This window comes from Vigna unguiculata, chromosome 9 (genome assembly GCF_037176805.1).
Source record: "Vigna unguiculata cultivar grain cowpea cultivar isolate G323 ecotype 2 chromosome 9, ASM3717680v1, whole genome shotgun sequence".
In the NCBI taxonomy this organism is placed as follows: domain Eukaryota; kingdom Viridiplantae; phylum Streptophyta; class Magnoliopsida; order Fabales; family Fabaceae; genus Vigna; species Vigna unguiculata.
In genome coordinates, this window is record NC_140800.1 from 17,635,425 (window position 1) to 17,652,009 (window position 16,585).

Sequence of the window (16,585 nt, forward strand, 5' to 3'; positions counted from 1 at the left end):
GTGGAAGATAGCTTGGAGAAGGAGAAATGCTCACGGCCATTGGATGATGCCTTGGAAAAGGAGGAAACATTCCTAACCCTTGGATGCATTGGATCCGTGAGGTGTAGGAAGGAATGTTGACTTCCACTTAGTCCACCTTGGACCTTTGGTAGCTCACGACCAAATCTCCTATTGGGCTTAGTCAAGCCCAATTATAGCAATTCAACTACACATTGTTTGACTTATTATTCTATAAAACAAGGCCTAAACAATGGGCCAATCTTATTGTTATTCTGATACTCTTTGATACACCTCTTCAAATTTTCACATCTTCTTTGGCCCATGTGAAAAGTGTGAGAAGCCCATGTGGGTTTAGGCCATCTTAGATGAAGCCCAATTGGATCTTTTTGAGCATGCCCCTTGTTATTAGGCCTCTTGATGGGCTTGGACTTGAAAGTGTACCTTGGCTTGATGCTGGGCTTCTTAGGTTCACATCACCAACGCATCTCATAAACCAACAATGAATGAGGAAGATTCTAACTTGATTGAATCTAATTGGTACCTTCCACTTCTTTCTTGGTTCAAATGGATATAAAACAGTTTATAAATGGTGCCAATTAGGCTAATTGCTCAATTTAGAATTATCTCCTTCAATTTCATCATCAAACCACAATTCAATAAAATCCAAATTTCATCATATTCATAATAACACAAGACAACACACACTAACACACTTCACTACACAAAATTCAACAAAAAACAAAACCAAATTATCACAACATCGACATGCAGATTTCAATTCAACCAAAGTTCACAAAAATCATAAACACGAACTAGCTTCTCTTACCAAACAAAACTGCTTAAGATAACTCTAATACATCACACACCTTTAAGCTCACAAGATGCTCTATCTACACATAAAAACATCACAAATATGATCAAGTCATACCATTATGATCACTAATCAGTAGAAAACCATATTGAAGACTCAAAGGACACATGCAAGCAAAAGAATGTCACATGCATACAAGAAAACAATTTTTTGCCATGGAGAAAATGATTGAACTTTAAATTACTCAAATGAAGAAAATGATCGGGAAGACTTGAAGAACTCTATGTGAGAATAACTACAATGACCTCAGATTTTCAAAAAGATAAACAAAGATTGAGAAAGAGTAAAGAAAAATCAAATGACTTTATAAGTGTAGTTTTTAAAAAGATAAAACATTTTAAAGTAATGAAACTCTTTTATCAAAATTATATTTATACTTTAACATTTTAATGTTAAAATAATTGTGTTTCACTATTTTTAAAAAACTATCCATTCTAAAGTAACGTTTTTTTTTTGTCTTTCCATATTTGATTCATATGACTTTTTATTCATCATATTAGTCTAACACATTTTTATTTTAAAAACTCTAAAATTATGTTTGCATGACATTTTGTAATAAAATAATGTTATATAGATACAACTTACCTATATGCATAAATTTTAAAATTTTATCCCTTGGAAAATTACTAATAAATTTGCCTTAAAAATGCAGCAGTAAATGAATAAGAAATATCTTCTTATAAAAGATCACACGTGTGGGACACAGGTTCCGTGAAACAGAAGTAGATAAGAAAGATATTTGAGGAAGGTGAGTGAAGGAATGAACAAAACTCCATTTCCCGCTATTCCACCACTCCTTCGAGGTGGGACTTCTTCCAACCAATGGCTGCTCTCACCTCTCTCTCCCTCTCTCTCCGTCCCCTCTCTCTCCGCCGCAAACCAACCGCAACAACCTCCGCTTCACTTTCTTCACTCCCAGGTACGTCAGCACCCAACCAATCCACGCCATTTTCGCATTCAAGTTTATGGCATTTCACGCACGTGCTTTTTTCAGGGAGCACCCATGGGTCTACAACCAAAGCGCCTCGCAGAAGAACTAGGCGAATCGAAGGCCCTAGAAAAAGCATGGAGGACTCGGTTCAACGCAAGATGGAGCAGTTTTACGAAGGCTCCGATGGGCCTCCGCTTCGCGTTCTTCCCATTGGTGGTTTGGGGGAGATTGGGATGAACTGCATGCTCGTCGGCAACCACGACCGCTATATCCTCATCGACGCCGGTGTCATGTTTCCAGAGTAAACCCTTCGTCTTCTGTGTGTTACCGTATTTTGTGGCCAAATCAAAATTAGTGACACCATTTCTGTTGCATTGTGCTGCGCTTCTTCAGCTATGACGAGCTTGGAGTTCAGAAGATTATACCTGACACCACGTTTATAAGAAAGTGGAGCCACAAAATTGAGGCGCTTGTCATAACACACGGTCATGAAGATCATATTGGTGCGTTGCCTTGGGTAATGCTTCCTTGTCTGTGCTTCTTAATCCAATTAGAGTTTCTTTGGATAAACTGCCTGGCCTTCTGGGAGCTGAAAATAGGAAGAATGAACTCTTGCACATGTTAATGTGTTAAAACTGGCTTATGCACAGATTAATTTTTAAAACTTCTCCTTATATTAACTTATTTTTTTATTATTATTTTTTCTCTTTGAAGTGTCTATGGAGTAATTTATCAACTGTGACCCTTAATAATATAAAAGATGTTTTACTGAATTGTGGGCCTTGCAACTTGCTAGCTATAACTTACAAGGCTGTTTCTGTCCAATTTGTGTAACGTGGTTATGGACTCCACTGACAATCGACTACTTCTCATTTTTGGAATTGAATTTTTTGTAGGTTTATTTTAAGTATTTGTGGCTTATTTTTCGGAAGTTAAGTATGACAGTTGTTATATTTCCCCCCTATGTATAGTGCAGCTATTTGGCAGCAGTTATCCTTTTTTGCTGTTGCAGTTTGTGACGTGATGTAAGGCATATATGTTGCCAAACCAGTATTGTTTGATATTGCAGTTGATTTCTCTTCTTTTTATGTTTTAATCTTGCTGACCTTTGGTATCAGACGCTCCATTAGGGTGGCTGTTTGGAATTAGAAACAACAGCAGTTTCTGCGAGTGTAGTGTTTGAAGCATGACAACAGATAGCTGTTTTGTGCAACCAGCAATTCCAAAGTTTGATGGTCATTATAATAACTAGGCAATGCTTATGGAAAACATTTTGCATTCAAATGAGTATTGGAGTTTGGTGGAAGATGGCATTCCTGCAACAAAGGATGTTCCTCTCACAAAAGTACAGAATAAAAACATTGATGAGGTAAGTTTGAAAGATTCAAAAGGAAAGAACTACCTATTTCAAGCCCTAGAATGTTATCATCAAGAAACAATCCTAAAGAAGGATACAATAAAAGACATTTGGAGTCCATGAGACAAGGTTCCACTAGAGTTAAGCGTGTATATCTGCAAACCCCTTCACAACGAATTTGAGGTTATGCAAATGAGTCAATGAATGACTATTTTTCTCAGACTCTTACCGTAGCCAACAAAATGAAAGCAAACGAATAAAAAAGAAGGATGTTGAAGTTGTTGAAAAGATCTTGAGATCAATGACACCCAAATATGGTTATGTTTTGTGTTATATTGAAGAGTAAAAAGATACATTTACCTTGGCCATAGATGAGTTGCAAAGTAGTCTTCTTGTTCATGAACAACAAATATGTTCTCATGTTGATGAGGAACAAATATTGAAAGTTACTTATGGCGATCAATCTAGAGGAAGGGGAGCTCATAGCACTTTTAAAGGAAGAGGTCGAGGAAGAGGCAACGGAAGAGGAAGACGAAAGCTTGATAGAACCACAATAGAGTGTTACAAATGCCATCGGTTGGGTCATTATCAATGGGATTTTCCAAGCAAGGAAAATGATCAAGTAGTAAATTGTGTAGAAGCTGAAGAAGAGATGTTGCTGATGGTCGACTTGGAGTTGTAGAAAACCAATGAAGAGAACACATGGTTCCTTGACTCAAGTTGTAGTGATCACATGTGTAGAAAAAAGAGTACTTTTTAGATTCTAATGGGAACTTTAGAGATTTTGTAAAACTAGGCGACAATTCTAGTTTGAAGGTAAAAGGAAAAGGAAATGTGAAGTTACTAGTCAATGGCATTGTATAAATCATCACAAGAGTGGTTTTTGTGCCAAAGGTGAAGAATAGTTTGTTGAGTGTTGGCCAATTAGAAGAAAGGGACTCAATTGTGTTTCAACATGAAAAATGTAAGTTGTACCATCCAAATCGAGGTTTGATTATGGAAACAAAATGTTCATACTACATGCAATATTTTAGCCACCTAAATTTGCTTATTTTACCACAACTATAGATGTTGTGCAGCTTTGGCATTGTAGGGATGGACATTTAAGCTACTAAGGTCTCCAGACTCTATATCAAAAACAAATGGTGAATGGTTTACCATAGTTAAAGTAACCTTTAAAGTTGTGTAGAGATTGTTTAGTGGGGAAACAACATATAGACTCAATTCCAAACAAGAGCAATTGGAGAGCAACTCAAATCTTCAATTAGTACATGTAGATATTTGTGGACCCATTGCACTTATGTCTAACAGCAAAAATAGGTACTTGCTTACTTTCATAGACGATTTTAGTAGAAAAACATGGGATTCATTTTTGATAGAAAAGTCAAAAGCATTAAATTTAAGATTCGTGTTGAAAGGAAACCAATTTGTTTATTAGAGTCTTACACCTTGATCAAGGTGGATAAGTTCTATCACGTGCATTTACTAATTTTTGTGATTTGAAGGGTATAAAAAGACAACTAACAGCTGCATACACACCACATCAAAACGGGGTTGGTGAATGCAAGAATAGAGCCATCATGAATATGGTTCATAGCATGGTGTTGAATAAGAAAATGTCTTAAGAATTTCTGGCCAAAAGCTGTTAAGTGGACAATACATGTCTTGAATAGAAGCCCAACATTGATCATGAGACATGAAACTCCAAAAGAAGCTTAGAGTGGAGTCAAGCCTTCTGTTGAATATTTTTGGTCTTGGATGTATCTCTCATGTTCATGTGCCTGGCAGTAGAGAACAAAGCTAGATGATAAGAGCTTGACTTGTGTTATGTTAGGAGTCAGGGGAGAGTCTAAGGCTCATAGGCTTTATGGTCCAATCTCAAAAAGAATATAACAAGGATGTTATATTTAAGGAAGACAAGCTTTGGAATTGGGATAAGCAAATTGATGTAGTAGTTCTGCATGATTTAGAATGGGGTGAAGATGATAAAGTGGAATCTAAAACCGAGGGAGGAAGTGACCAAGGAGGATCTAATACTGAATACACTTCCTCAGCAAAAGTAGAGGAAGGTCAAGAAGGCTCTTTGATCTCAATTGAAAGGAGGCATAGAAGCATTGGATGCAAGATTATGAAACTGGAGAAGGCTTGTCAGATGAAGGGAATGCAGCATATTTTCTATTGTTTGCTGCTGCTGCTGCTGATCCAATTTATTTTAGAGATGTTGTCAAGTATGACTAGTGGAGAAGGGTCACGGATGCTGAAATAAAAGCAACATAAAAGAATGGCACATGGGAATTGACAGATTTGCCTAAAGGGGGAAAGAAAGTGGGAGTTAAATGGGATTATAAGACTAAATTTGATGAACATGGAGAAGTAAGTATAAGGCTGCCTTGTAGTGAAAGGTTATCCTCAAAAGTATGGAGTAGAGTATACAAATGTGTTTGTGCTTGTAGCACATCTAGACACTATTCATCTTGTGATAGCATTAGCAGCATAGCGAGGATGAACCATACATAAGGTGGATGTAAAATCTGTGTTTTTACATGGTAACTTAAATGAAGCTGTCTTTGTGGAACAGCCATGTGGATATGTGAAAAAGAGAAAAAAGGTTTATAAGTTGAAGAAGGAACTTTATGGCCTTAAACAAACACCCCGTGCCTAGTACATTGTATAGAAGGTTATTTTCTAAAGGAAGGATTTGAGAAGTGTGAATATGAGCATACTTTATTCGTCACAACAACAAGTGGGGAAATGTTAATTGTTTGTTTGTATGTTAATGTTCTGATTTTCACAAGGAATGATGAGTTGATGTTTGTAGAGTTCAAAAATTCCATAAAACATGAGTTTGGCATGACAAATATGGGTAAAATGAGGCAATTTTTGGGTCTTGAAGTCATACAAAAGTTTGATAGAATTTTTCTTAGTCAAAAAGCTATGCTGTGGAAGTGCTGCACAGATTTGGTGTGGCAAAAACAATTTTTTGTGAGAAATTCAATGGTTCCAGGCACAAAACTTCTATAGGATGAAAAAATGGTGTCAAGGTGGAAAAGACTTACTTGAAACAAATTGTCGTAGTCTAGGATATCTCACAGCTACTTGACCTGATAGAATGTTTACTGTGAGGCTTATCAGTAGGTATATGGAGAATCCTACTAAGCTTCACTTACAAGCAACAAAAGGGTGCTTTGGTATTTGAAAGGAACAACATATTTTAGAATTTTCTGCAGGAAGGGAGGAAATTCTGAAATTGTTGCTTTATACTGACAATGATTATGTTGGGGATTTGGAAGATACAAAGAGTACTTCAGGCTATGTGTTTCTAATGGTTTCAGGAGAGTATGTTGGTCTTCCAAGAAGCAACCAGTAGTTAGGATCTCAACTGCAGAAGCTGAATTCATTGCTGCAGCCTCTTGTTCTTGTCAAGCAGTTTGGTTGAAGCGAGTGCTAGGAATACTAGACCAAACGAGAAAGACAACTGTCATTCATTGTGATGGTAGTTCTGCAATTAAGCTTTTATTAGTGTTTTTGTATTTTATTTATTTATCAGAGTTTCGTACAGTAGTTTGTTTGTCTTGTAATTCTGGTTTATTTTATTTTCGTTTTAGTATATTTTAATTACAAGAAGTTATTGTAATCTGTTATTGTCTTTAACTTCCTCAAACTGCTGTTACAGGAAGTTATTATGTGTATTTGCACTGCACATGCAAAAACGCTGATGCTGTATATTTTCAATTGAGTTTAATGTAATTTTAATTCACTGATTCAGTCACACAATTCTCTCTCTCTGTTTCAACACTGTCACATGACAGTCATGTTATTCATGGTTGCAGCAAACACAGATGTGCAATTTCATTTTCTTCGTGAGCTTATAAAAGCTGGTGAGGTGAAGATGGTTTATTGTGACACAAAGGAATGATTAGCAGATATAATGACTAAACCATTCAAACATGATACCTTCTTGAAGCTTAGGGGATTTTTAGGAGTATGTTCCGAAACTGAACTGATGTAAACCGAATAGTTGATAACATTCAGTTTAAGGGAATTGTTAGGTTTATTTTAAGGGCGTATTTTTAGTATTTGTGTCTTATTTTTAGGAAGTTAAGTATGGCAGTTGTTTTATTTTCCTACTATGTATAGTGCAGTTATGCAGCAGCAGTTATCCTTTTTGCTGTTACAGTTTGTGATGTGATGTAAGACATATATGTTGCCAAACCAGTATTGTTCAATATTACAGTTGATTTCTCTTCTTCCTCTGTTTGGTCTTTCTAACATTTTTTGCATTTTCTTGGACACTCTTTTTCCCTTCAGTTTAGAGACTATCAGATTATGATTTTCCCCCATCTAATCCCTCTACATCTTCAGTGGTATATCATAGAGTTATTTATCTGCACATTCTTTTAGAGGGGGAATTCTTACTAAAAGCATTTGGAGAGCTCTTTTTTAGCCATTGCTTCCCCCCCTGCTACTCTAAGAGTATTTCCTGCTACAATGAGCTTCCTATTTCTTGAATCTGTGTGTAGCACAGCAACTATTTCTATATGAGTATCACAGATACAAGAATAATTACATGAATGTACAGTTACCCTAATTTAGATAATCACAAGGATATGATCTGCCCTATTTACAATATTACTATAATTTTAGTTATTCTTAACACAATAAAAAATGATGTTCATATGTATTAATTTGTTAGTTATTGACAAGGGTTCTAATCAATTATTCATATTTCATAACAATGTTTATTGTTCTTTCCTTTTGTCTATTCTTAACTTAACTTACATTGGTTTGTCAGGTCATCCCGGCATTGGATTCCAATACACCAATTTTTTCATCTTCCTTTACAAAGGAGGTATTTGACCAGAAATTTTCTTGAAATAAGTCAACTTGTTAATTTGTTCAGTTTCTATGGATTGAAAATATTAATGCATAGTAAGCGATAAAGGTCAGATCTTAGTGTTAACATTATCATGAAATTGATGAAATAATGCTTTAATTCTTCATTTTGTGTTACAGTAATTGATATTTATTATTTATAGTAAAAATTTGGTATACTTTCGTCATCAAATATTCTTTCAGATCAGATTAAACAATGTGTTCTTTATATTGATTATTTTCTATGGTCCAGAGAAGATAAAACTTTTCTTTTTAACAGCTTATAAACAAACGTTTGAAGGAACATGGTATTTTTGTTCCATCTAGACTCAAAGTATTTAAAATGAGGAAAAAGTTTGTGGCTGGGCCATTTGAAATAGAGCCTATCAGGGTGACCCATTCGATTCCTGATTGTTGTGGATTAGTTCTTCGCTGTTCTGATGGTACTATTCTTCACACTGGGGACTGGAAGGTCAGTATTTTACATTTATACCCTCTTAGCGTTGGCCCTCTGTTTTATTTAGCTTAATCTCCTGTTGATTCAATAGATTGATGAGACACCATTAGATGGGAATGTTTTTGATCGTGAAGCTTTAGAGGAACTCTCTAAAGAGGGAGTAACATTGGTAAGTCACTTGGACATTTGCTAATTGCTACTCGATCTTGGTTTTGAAGAATTTATCATGAGCTTTTCCCTGGATTTACATTAGGGATTTGAAGGTTGAGAGGGTTTAATAGACTTGTAATTGACATTTCTAACGGGGTCAGGTGTAACATACTATGTTTGGTGGTGTTCTCTGAGTAGTGCCTTATATATTAAACTTAATATGGCTTTCATGGCTTGTCCTGGACTTAAAGGAGAGCATGTTTCCACATTTTCAAAATTTTAAGTTGTATTCCATTGGTAATAGGCTTTTTAAATTTGCAATATTATTTTAGTTCAGGGATATTCTTTTCAACATTTTTTTCTCCCTTTCTACTCAATATTCTTAAAGAGATATTTTTTCATATTTTTTTTTCTGCTCTGTTTAATTTTGCTATTACATATTCGAAAATGAATAGTATTAAATGCCATGTTAGATGTACATCAGTTTATATTTAGTATGATCATGCAGACAGTTTTCTTATTTTTTGTTAGATCAAATATGTATCTTTTCCATCTTTTTCTTTTAATGTTGACAAAAGATAGAAACAATCTTTGCTTCGGACATTACTTTACAGATGATGAGTGATTCAACAAATGTACTCTCACCTGGTAGGACAATTAGTGAATCAGTTGTGGCAGATGCATTGTTGCGACATATTTCAGCTTCTAATGGAAGGGTCATCACCACCCAATTTGCATCCAATTTACATCGGCTTGGAAGTGTGAAAGCTGCTGCTGATTTAACTGGCAGAAAGTTGGTAATGTTCTCCCTGTCTAGTATACTTAAATGCAATCGGAATTGACTTATTTAGAATGACAAAAATATTAAGAGATTTTAACTGTTATCAGGTATTTGTTGGCATGTCCTTAAGGACATATTTAGATGCAGCTTGGAAGGATGGAAAGGCTCCAATTGATCCATCCACTCTGGTATTAAATGTTTGAACTTTGCTGCTGTTGAAATTAGAGAACTTGTAGTTGAAAGAAAAGAGAGATTGAGAACTTGTATCCTGTTATCGATTTTCTTTTTTCTTTTTAAATCTTCAATTGAAGAGATCAGTTATATACTAGAGAAAAAATACAAGGGAGGCTAATGCACTTATGCTGACATGGCTGAAACTAGCCAGCTTTCAAAGCTTGAGAGAATAACTCTATTACTCTTATAAGATCTGCAGAATTCAAGGGAGGCTAATGCACTTATGCTGACATAGCTGAAACTAGCCAGCTTTCAAAGCTTGAGAGAATAACTCTATTACTCTTACAAGAGCTGCAGAATTCTGCCTAATTCGTGAGAGATTGATTACAGCGCCATAAGTATAGTGCTGACCAGCATGTTTTATTAACTAGGCTGTTAGCAGAAAGTCAGTGAAAGCTTGTTTTGGCTATTTTAGAAGTTGGACAAATCTAATGCTGATCAACTTGATTTATTAATTTGATATATTAAGAAGTTCGTTGCAAGAAGATTAATCACCAGTTCTGAATTTTGCCTAATTATTGAGAAGTTCCACCTGGTCATTTAAATGAATTGTTTTTTTTTTTTTTATCTCTGATGAACTACTTGGTCCTCCCTCCTTTATCACTGAATTCAAAATTCATCTTTCAGAATAAGCACTTTTGGACTTTGAAGGCTAGTAGACTTTCATGTTAGATGGTTTGTTTGTTACAATTATTAATATAATTCTTGGGCTGTTTTACTTTACCAGCTTGAACTTTATGGCAAGTGAGTTTTTTGTCACACATCAATCACAGCACCACATCTTTGTTTTTTCTGGAAGTATTTATTGGCTACTTTAATACATTGTGAACCAATAACTATTTGTTTAACTGTATGAATCTAATTCATTTCCATGCTGTTTGGATAATTTCGTCTTGTTTATTCATTATTTGTTTGTGTATAAATTTATATTCAAAACTATTAATTTTTATCCATGTATTTATAACAGCTTTTGTGAGTCTCATATCATGTCTCTTGCCCTGCATTTCGTTATTTCTAATTATACATAAGGTGAAAGCAGAGGATATTGATGCTTATGCTCCAAAGGATCTGCTAATTGTAACAACAGGTTCTCAAGTACGTTATTTCAATATCCTTAAAAGAGTGGCTAATTTCATGAATTATAAACATTGACATGACCATATATATGTACTGTTGTGTCAGGCAGAACCTCGTGCTGCTTTGAACCTTGCATCGTATGGAAGTAGTCATGCTTTCAAACTAACCAAGGAAGATCTTGTTTTGTATTCAGCTAAGGTATGACAAAATATTGTATTTTTATTTGTTTTTATTACTTTATCTAAAGGCCAAGATATCTGTAGTTTAGTTAAATGCGTGTTTCTAGCGAATTGATATCAGTATTTGAAACTTGATAGTATACTATTTTTACCCAACCCATTCTAGTAACCATGTTGAATTTCTGCATGACCTTTCTCTGATTTTGTTTTTACTGTAAGAATACATTATTTTTTATCGACAAATAAGTATGTGTGTTTTGGCTCTGATTCTAAATTAAAATGCTAGGTTATCCCTGGTAACGAGTCTCGTGTGATGAAAATGCTAAACCGTATATCGGAAATTGGATCAACTATAGTTATGGGAAAAAATGAAGGTCTGCACACATCTGGTCATGCATATCGTGGAGAATTGGTAATTTTTTTATTGCATGTCAATGTTTCTTTGTTCCTTTTATTTTATTTTTTCTCAAATTTAGGGGACCAAAACTGGATTCACTCCAATTTTCAAAGACATGTTAAGCCTTCTCATTATATCTCTTATTCGTGGTTAGATCCACATTGATATTTCACGAATCATAAGAATTAGCAGACCTTCTGAACTAGTTATTTTGTTTTGATGCCTTTTCAGTTTACTCATTCATTTAATGAGTCTTCCAATACAATTTCCATATGTTTTTTCGGCAGGAAGAAGTACTTAGAATAGTGAAGCCACAACATTTTCTTCCCATACATGGAGAACTTTTGTTCCTGAAGGAACATGAATTACTGGGAAAATCAACTGGCATTCGGCACACTGCTGTGAGTCATTTGCTTCCTATAAGATGTTGTGATGAAATGCAGAAGAGATTAGTGGCCTATTACAGTGAGCTATATATGTTAAAATACAAATTTTTGGTCCTTAGTCTTTTAATGAAACTCATTTTGGTCCTTTATTTTTTTTTAGAAGTTTCATTATGATCATTTTTGTTTACAAAAGTACCAATGTGATCCTTTCCATCAGCCAAAGGTTACGCTGTTAGTATTAAAATAATTAATTAATATACTGGCTGTTTTAACCACTTTATAATAATCTATTATATTAAAATTTAAAGATTTTAGTCTGTACATATTTTAAAGTAGTGGTGATTAAAAGTTGCCACTATAATAATTGTATTTTATTAAAAACCAATGGCAATTTAAATCAGCTTCATCAACCCACATCAAATTTCAATCAGTCTAAGCAAATGTCACAGGTGCATAAAACATATTTCATACCCCAGCACGAATACCGAGCCAGTAGCAACAATACCGACAGACAAAGTCATGGGGTATTTCAGTGGCATTAAACCAATAATTTCCAAGTAATCAGTTAAAACATTTCTTTGTTACTTCCTTCACCCTTCCTTCCCTAACCAGAATCATTTTGATCCATAGAGCCTGCAAATTACAGTTGGACTTAAAAAGAATTGTCCGTAGGAAAGGAGAGCAAGGACAAGAAAAGAAAATTAGTTGCTGGAAGCCTCCTGTGTCACTGAAAAGGCTATTTCTGAGTGCCAGGGGCTATTTCTTCCCATTTTCCTCTTGCTCCACCAACTCAGCCCCTTTCCCTCTTCCTTCTTACACTTGCTTCCAGGGTGGACCGCTGCGACAGCAACACTGCAACTAGCCCCTCTCTTCCATGTTTTCCCTCCTTGCTCACCCCAGTTGTTGTGATCCCGCTCTCATCACTATTGCATCTCTGTGTCTCTTGCTCACCTTCTCTTTCTGTCCCTCTTTCCTTTCATTCTCCTTTCTTTTTCTCTTCATGTAGTCAAGGAGACCACTACGTGCTCTTACAATCGCTCCAAGATTTTTTGATGGAGGCTAGGGCTCTTGATGATGTTAATTGTTTAGGGTTCCCATTTGTTTTCAATTGCAGAATGTTGAGTTATTGGGGTCAGAGTTTACATCTTTTAATTTAAAAGATAAAATGAGGACAATATTGATTCAAATTCAAAAAGTAAAGAACCAAAATGAAAATTTTAAAAGATAACTAAAAAAAAAATTACAAAAATGGTAAGGGACCAAAAGAGTATTTTAACATATGACTTGCTACATAACATATTGAACGAATTGATGAACTTTATGCACCAGGTCATTAAGAATGGAGAGATGCTTGGTGTTACACATTTGAGAAATAGAAAAGTCCTTTCTAATGGTTTCATTTCTCTTGGAAAAGAGAATTTACAGGTTGGCAGCCATCTGTACTCTCTTGGCTCCCAAGTAGAAATTATTTAATAATTTCTGTTTTATTTTCTGGTTTCATTTTTTTCACGCAGTTGAAATATAGTGATGGAGATAGAGCATTTGGCACATCAAATGAACTTTTCATTGATGAAAGATTGAGAATCGCATTAGATGGCATCATTGTTACTAGGTAGATCTTTCAAGTTTTAAATTAAAATGAAGGAAGTATGCCATGTTTAATGACATCTTAATATTTACTTTTCAGCATGGAAATATTTCGCCCCAAAGTCTTAGGTAGTTTGGCTTCAAATACCTTAAAAGGGAAGATAAGGATTACCACAAGATGCTTATGGCTCGACAAAGGAAAGTTGATGGATGCACTCTATAAATCAGCCCATGCTGCTCTTTCAAGCTGCCCTGTAAATAGTCCTCTGGCTCACATAGAAAGAACTGTGTCTGAGGTATTGAGAAAGATGGTGAGGAAGTATAGTGGTAAACGGCCTGAAGTTATTGCCATTGCTATAGAAAATCCTGCATCCACTATTACAGATGAGATAAACGCAAAATTGTCTGGCAAAACCCATGCGGGTCTTGGAATATCAACAGCAAAAAGAGCAGTGGATAGACACGAGAAAGGAAATCAGCCCACCTCACTGCAAATTACAGGTAACGTCAATGTACATTTGAGGAATGCATATAGAACTATGGAGATATGGTCTGTTTGCTTTTGTGCTTCTAGATTTTATTTAATATGCGACATCAAGTGTATGTTTGCTTGACTCCCTCTAATTTCCCCGAGTTGAAGTGAAGGGTTTGTCTATATCTAGCCTAGGTGACGCCTAGATGACTTTTGCTTGCATGGCTAGGGGAGCATGACAGCATCTCTAGTTGAGAATAAAGTATCTCAGGGCTAATGTCTTTCTTTATTATTGACATGTGGCACTCAGTTTCTTACATTTAACTTAGTTATTGTTTGTGAAGCTTAAGGAAGCTTTTTTTTAATCTACCTAGCTAATCATGGTTTTCACACTAGAAGTTTCCTTCTCAACCAATCCAATATAAGGTCAATGTCTTTGTCCGATTAAGTTTTGATTGCTCAGAAGTTAGCTACTTTTTCTTGTGAATTTTGAGATAATGAATTCATGTTGTTTCAAATGCGCAAGCAATTGACTATGAATGTTTTGGACCGTACTTGTTCTTAAATGAATGGCACTGTAAGTTTCTTCATAACTCAGATGCTTCTGTTTGACTTCACTCATGCAATGGACATGCATGGTTTATAGACACTATCTGACTTCACTCATGCATTTTTACACACCTGGGATGGAGATATATAGCTTCTATAACATGTATTTCTTTCTTCTAATGTAATGTTTTTATGCTTGTGCCTTTAATGTTTATTCTATGTGTTCTATTATTTGGTACAGATGATAGTATTGATAATGCAAGTGGTGCTGAGGGTTATTTATCTGAGGAAGACAACACTGCAAGCGGAGCTGAGGGTGATTTATCCGAATCAGAGGATTCAGATGAGTTTTGGAAACCATTCGTTACACCATTACCTGTCAAGAAGCCTTTGGGTGCTGACAATGCTTATGATGCACAAAAGGAGCATGAGTCCAATCTGAAGAAAGATGATTCTAAGATCATTGATGAAGCAAAGTCTGAAGAAATATCTACTTCTGAACCCAAGTCTTCAAAATCAGTAAAGAGAAATAAATGGAAAACTGATGAAGTTAAGAAGCTGATTGGTATGCGTGAGGAACTACGTGACAGATTTCAAGTTGTGAGGGGAAGGATGGCCCTCTGGGAAGAGATATCTCAAAAATTGTTGGCTGATGGGATCAGCAGAAGTCCTGGACAGTGCAAATCTTTGTGGACATCTTTGGTACTTAAATATGAGGTGTGTTTCTTCTTGTTACCCAGTTTTTGTTCATATTTTAAAGAAACCTGTTCAGCCACTTAAAACCATCCTCAATTGGCAGGCTGCTTTTTATGATTAATGCTGATCACTGGTTGTGTGGTATAACGTATAAAGGGATGAAAAATTCATGCGTTTAATAATGATTCGTGAAATTTTTCGCTCACATAACAATGTGACCTTAAAGAAATCTTCTGTTCATGTGAAATAAGGAATTTAATTTCTTATTCTAATTGCCAGTTTTTAATCAATAATTCGAAAGACATTTGTTCAATCTGTTTACAATACTTCCCTAAAATCTGAATGTCAAGATAACTTATTCAAAATATTCACATCATAGGCACCAATCTGCTTCGCCTTTTGTGGGAGTCCGATTTGTCAAACTTTCTTTTCTTGTGTTTGATGGGAAAACCATGTTACAAATTTTGGTCTTGTGAGGTTTTCTTACACTCTTTTAGTTGTCAGACTACCCTCCCTACAAGGGCTTGACTTCATAAAGGTAGGATGAAAGTTTTGTTATAACTTCATGTCTCCTGTGAATTGTGATAGTAAATATCTACAGTACCCTTTTATCATTGTTGGCCAAAGAAATTTACCGAGTTTTTGTTTCAATGAATTCCTTGTATCTCAAAGAATAGGTTAAAGAAAACAGGATTCTTTCTTTCACTGTTCTCTCTGTTCGTGTTAGTTACATTCATTAACATACAGATAGTAAACCACCTCACATTTCATATCTTGGTATTATTATAAGAGATCATATTCAGCTGCAGTACAAGTTTATAGTAGAACAGTACAGCTTTGTGCACTGAACAAAATGATAACAAATAACTTATTTTGTATTTTGCAGGGGATCAAGAATGAGAAGGATAGCAAGAAAAGTTGGCCATATATAGAGGACATGGAAAGGATAATGTCTGATAAAGAAGCTCCTGCAACAAAATGATTGGAAAAATAGCGAATAACTGAGCTGGATAAAATATTTTTGAGAGCCATCTATTACAATTGTTGATCAGTTTTTAGCATGGTGAATGGAAAGATAATCCATGGCTTCCATGACATCGAAGATCCATAGTTTTTTAAGGGTTGAGGGTTAGACAACATAAGTGGGTTTGCCTTCAAACTGACACGGGAATATCTGGGTATAGGCGACGATTTATTATACACCTCAAATGCCTGTCTCCTTTTTAATTTGTCAAATACATATCTTATAATTATTTTTTATTATTTTTGTTGGTTGCACATATTGGGTGCCCGAAGCAGCAATTGAAATGTCTGCATTTTTGCAAATTGAACTGTGAAAAAAAGTGTCGATGCTTTTACCTTCATGTTCCAACTTAAATTCCCAGGCTTATGAATACTGTCAAAATTCAAACATAAGGGGGAACTGTCAAAGGATTCAAACCATATTTTTAAAGAACAGGGTGTTGTTTCCTTTAGAAGTTGAGTGACATGGTTCTACGAAAAGCAAGGTCTGTTTTGGCAAGCATTGAATCATTGATTTTGTGGAAGGCCGAGTACTATAAAGGTGCAATTGTCTGCATTGTACCTGT

At 35.3% G+C, this 16,585-nt stretch overlaps 1 protein-coding gene across 5 annotated transcripts; it reads left to right on the forward strand.

Annotated features, from left to right (window-relative positions):
- Positions 1-1,619: 1,619 nt before the first annotated feature.
- On the forward strand, positions 1,620-16,276 carry LOC114164051 (ribonuclease J-like). Of its 5 annotated transcripts, XM_028048526.2 has the most exons (17): positions 1,620-1,790; positions 1,866-2,103; positions 2,196-2,319; positions 7,952-8,008; positions 8,312-8,503; positions 8,580-8,657; positions 9,253-9,435; positions 9,527-9,607; positions 10,683-10,748; positions 10,836-10,928; positions 11,196-11,321; positions 11,594-11,707; positions 13,022-13,117; positions 13,207-13,304; positions 13,380-13,780; positions 14,542-15,017; positions 15,883-16,276. In XM_028048526.2, the coding sequence occupies exons 1-17, from the start codon at positions 1,694-1,696 to the stop codon at positions 15,976-15,978; spliced, it is 2,616 nt and encodes an 871-aa protein (XP_027904327.2). In that variant the 5' UTR covers positions 1,620-1,693; the 3' UTR covers positions 15,979-16,276. The 5 variants fall into 5 exon arrangements, with proteins under 5 accessions (XP_027904327.2, XP_085522608.1, XP_027904328.2 ...); XM_085666482.1 differs by having other exon boundaries at positions 1,620-2,103; XM_028048527.2 differs by lacking the exon at positions 1,620-1,790 and having other exon boundaries at positions 2,196-2,305.
- Positions 16,277-16,585: the final 309 nt, after the last annotated feature.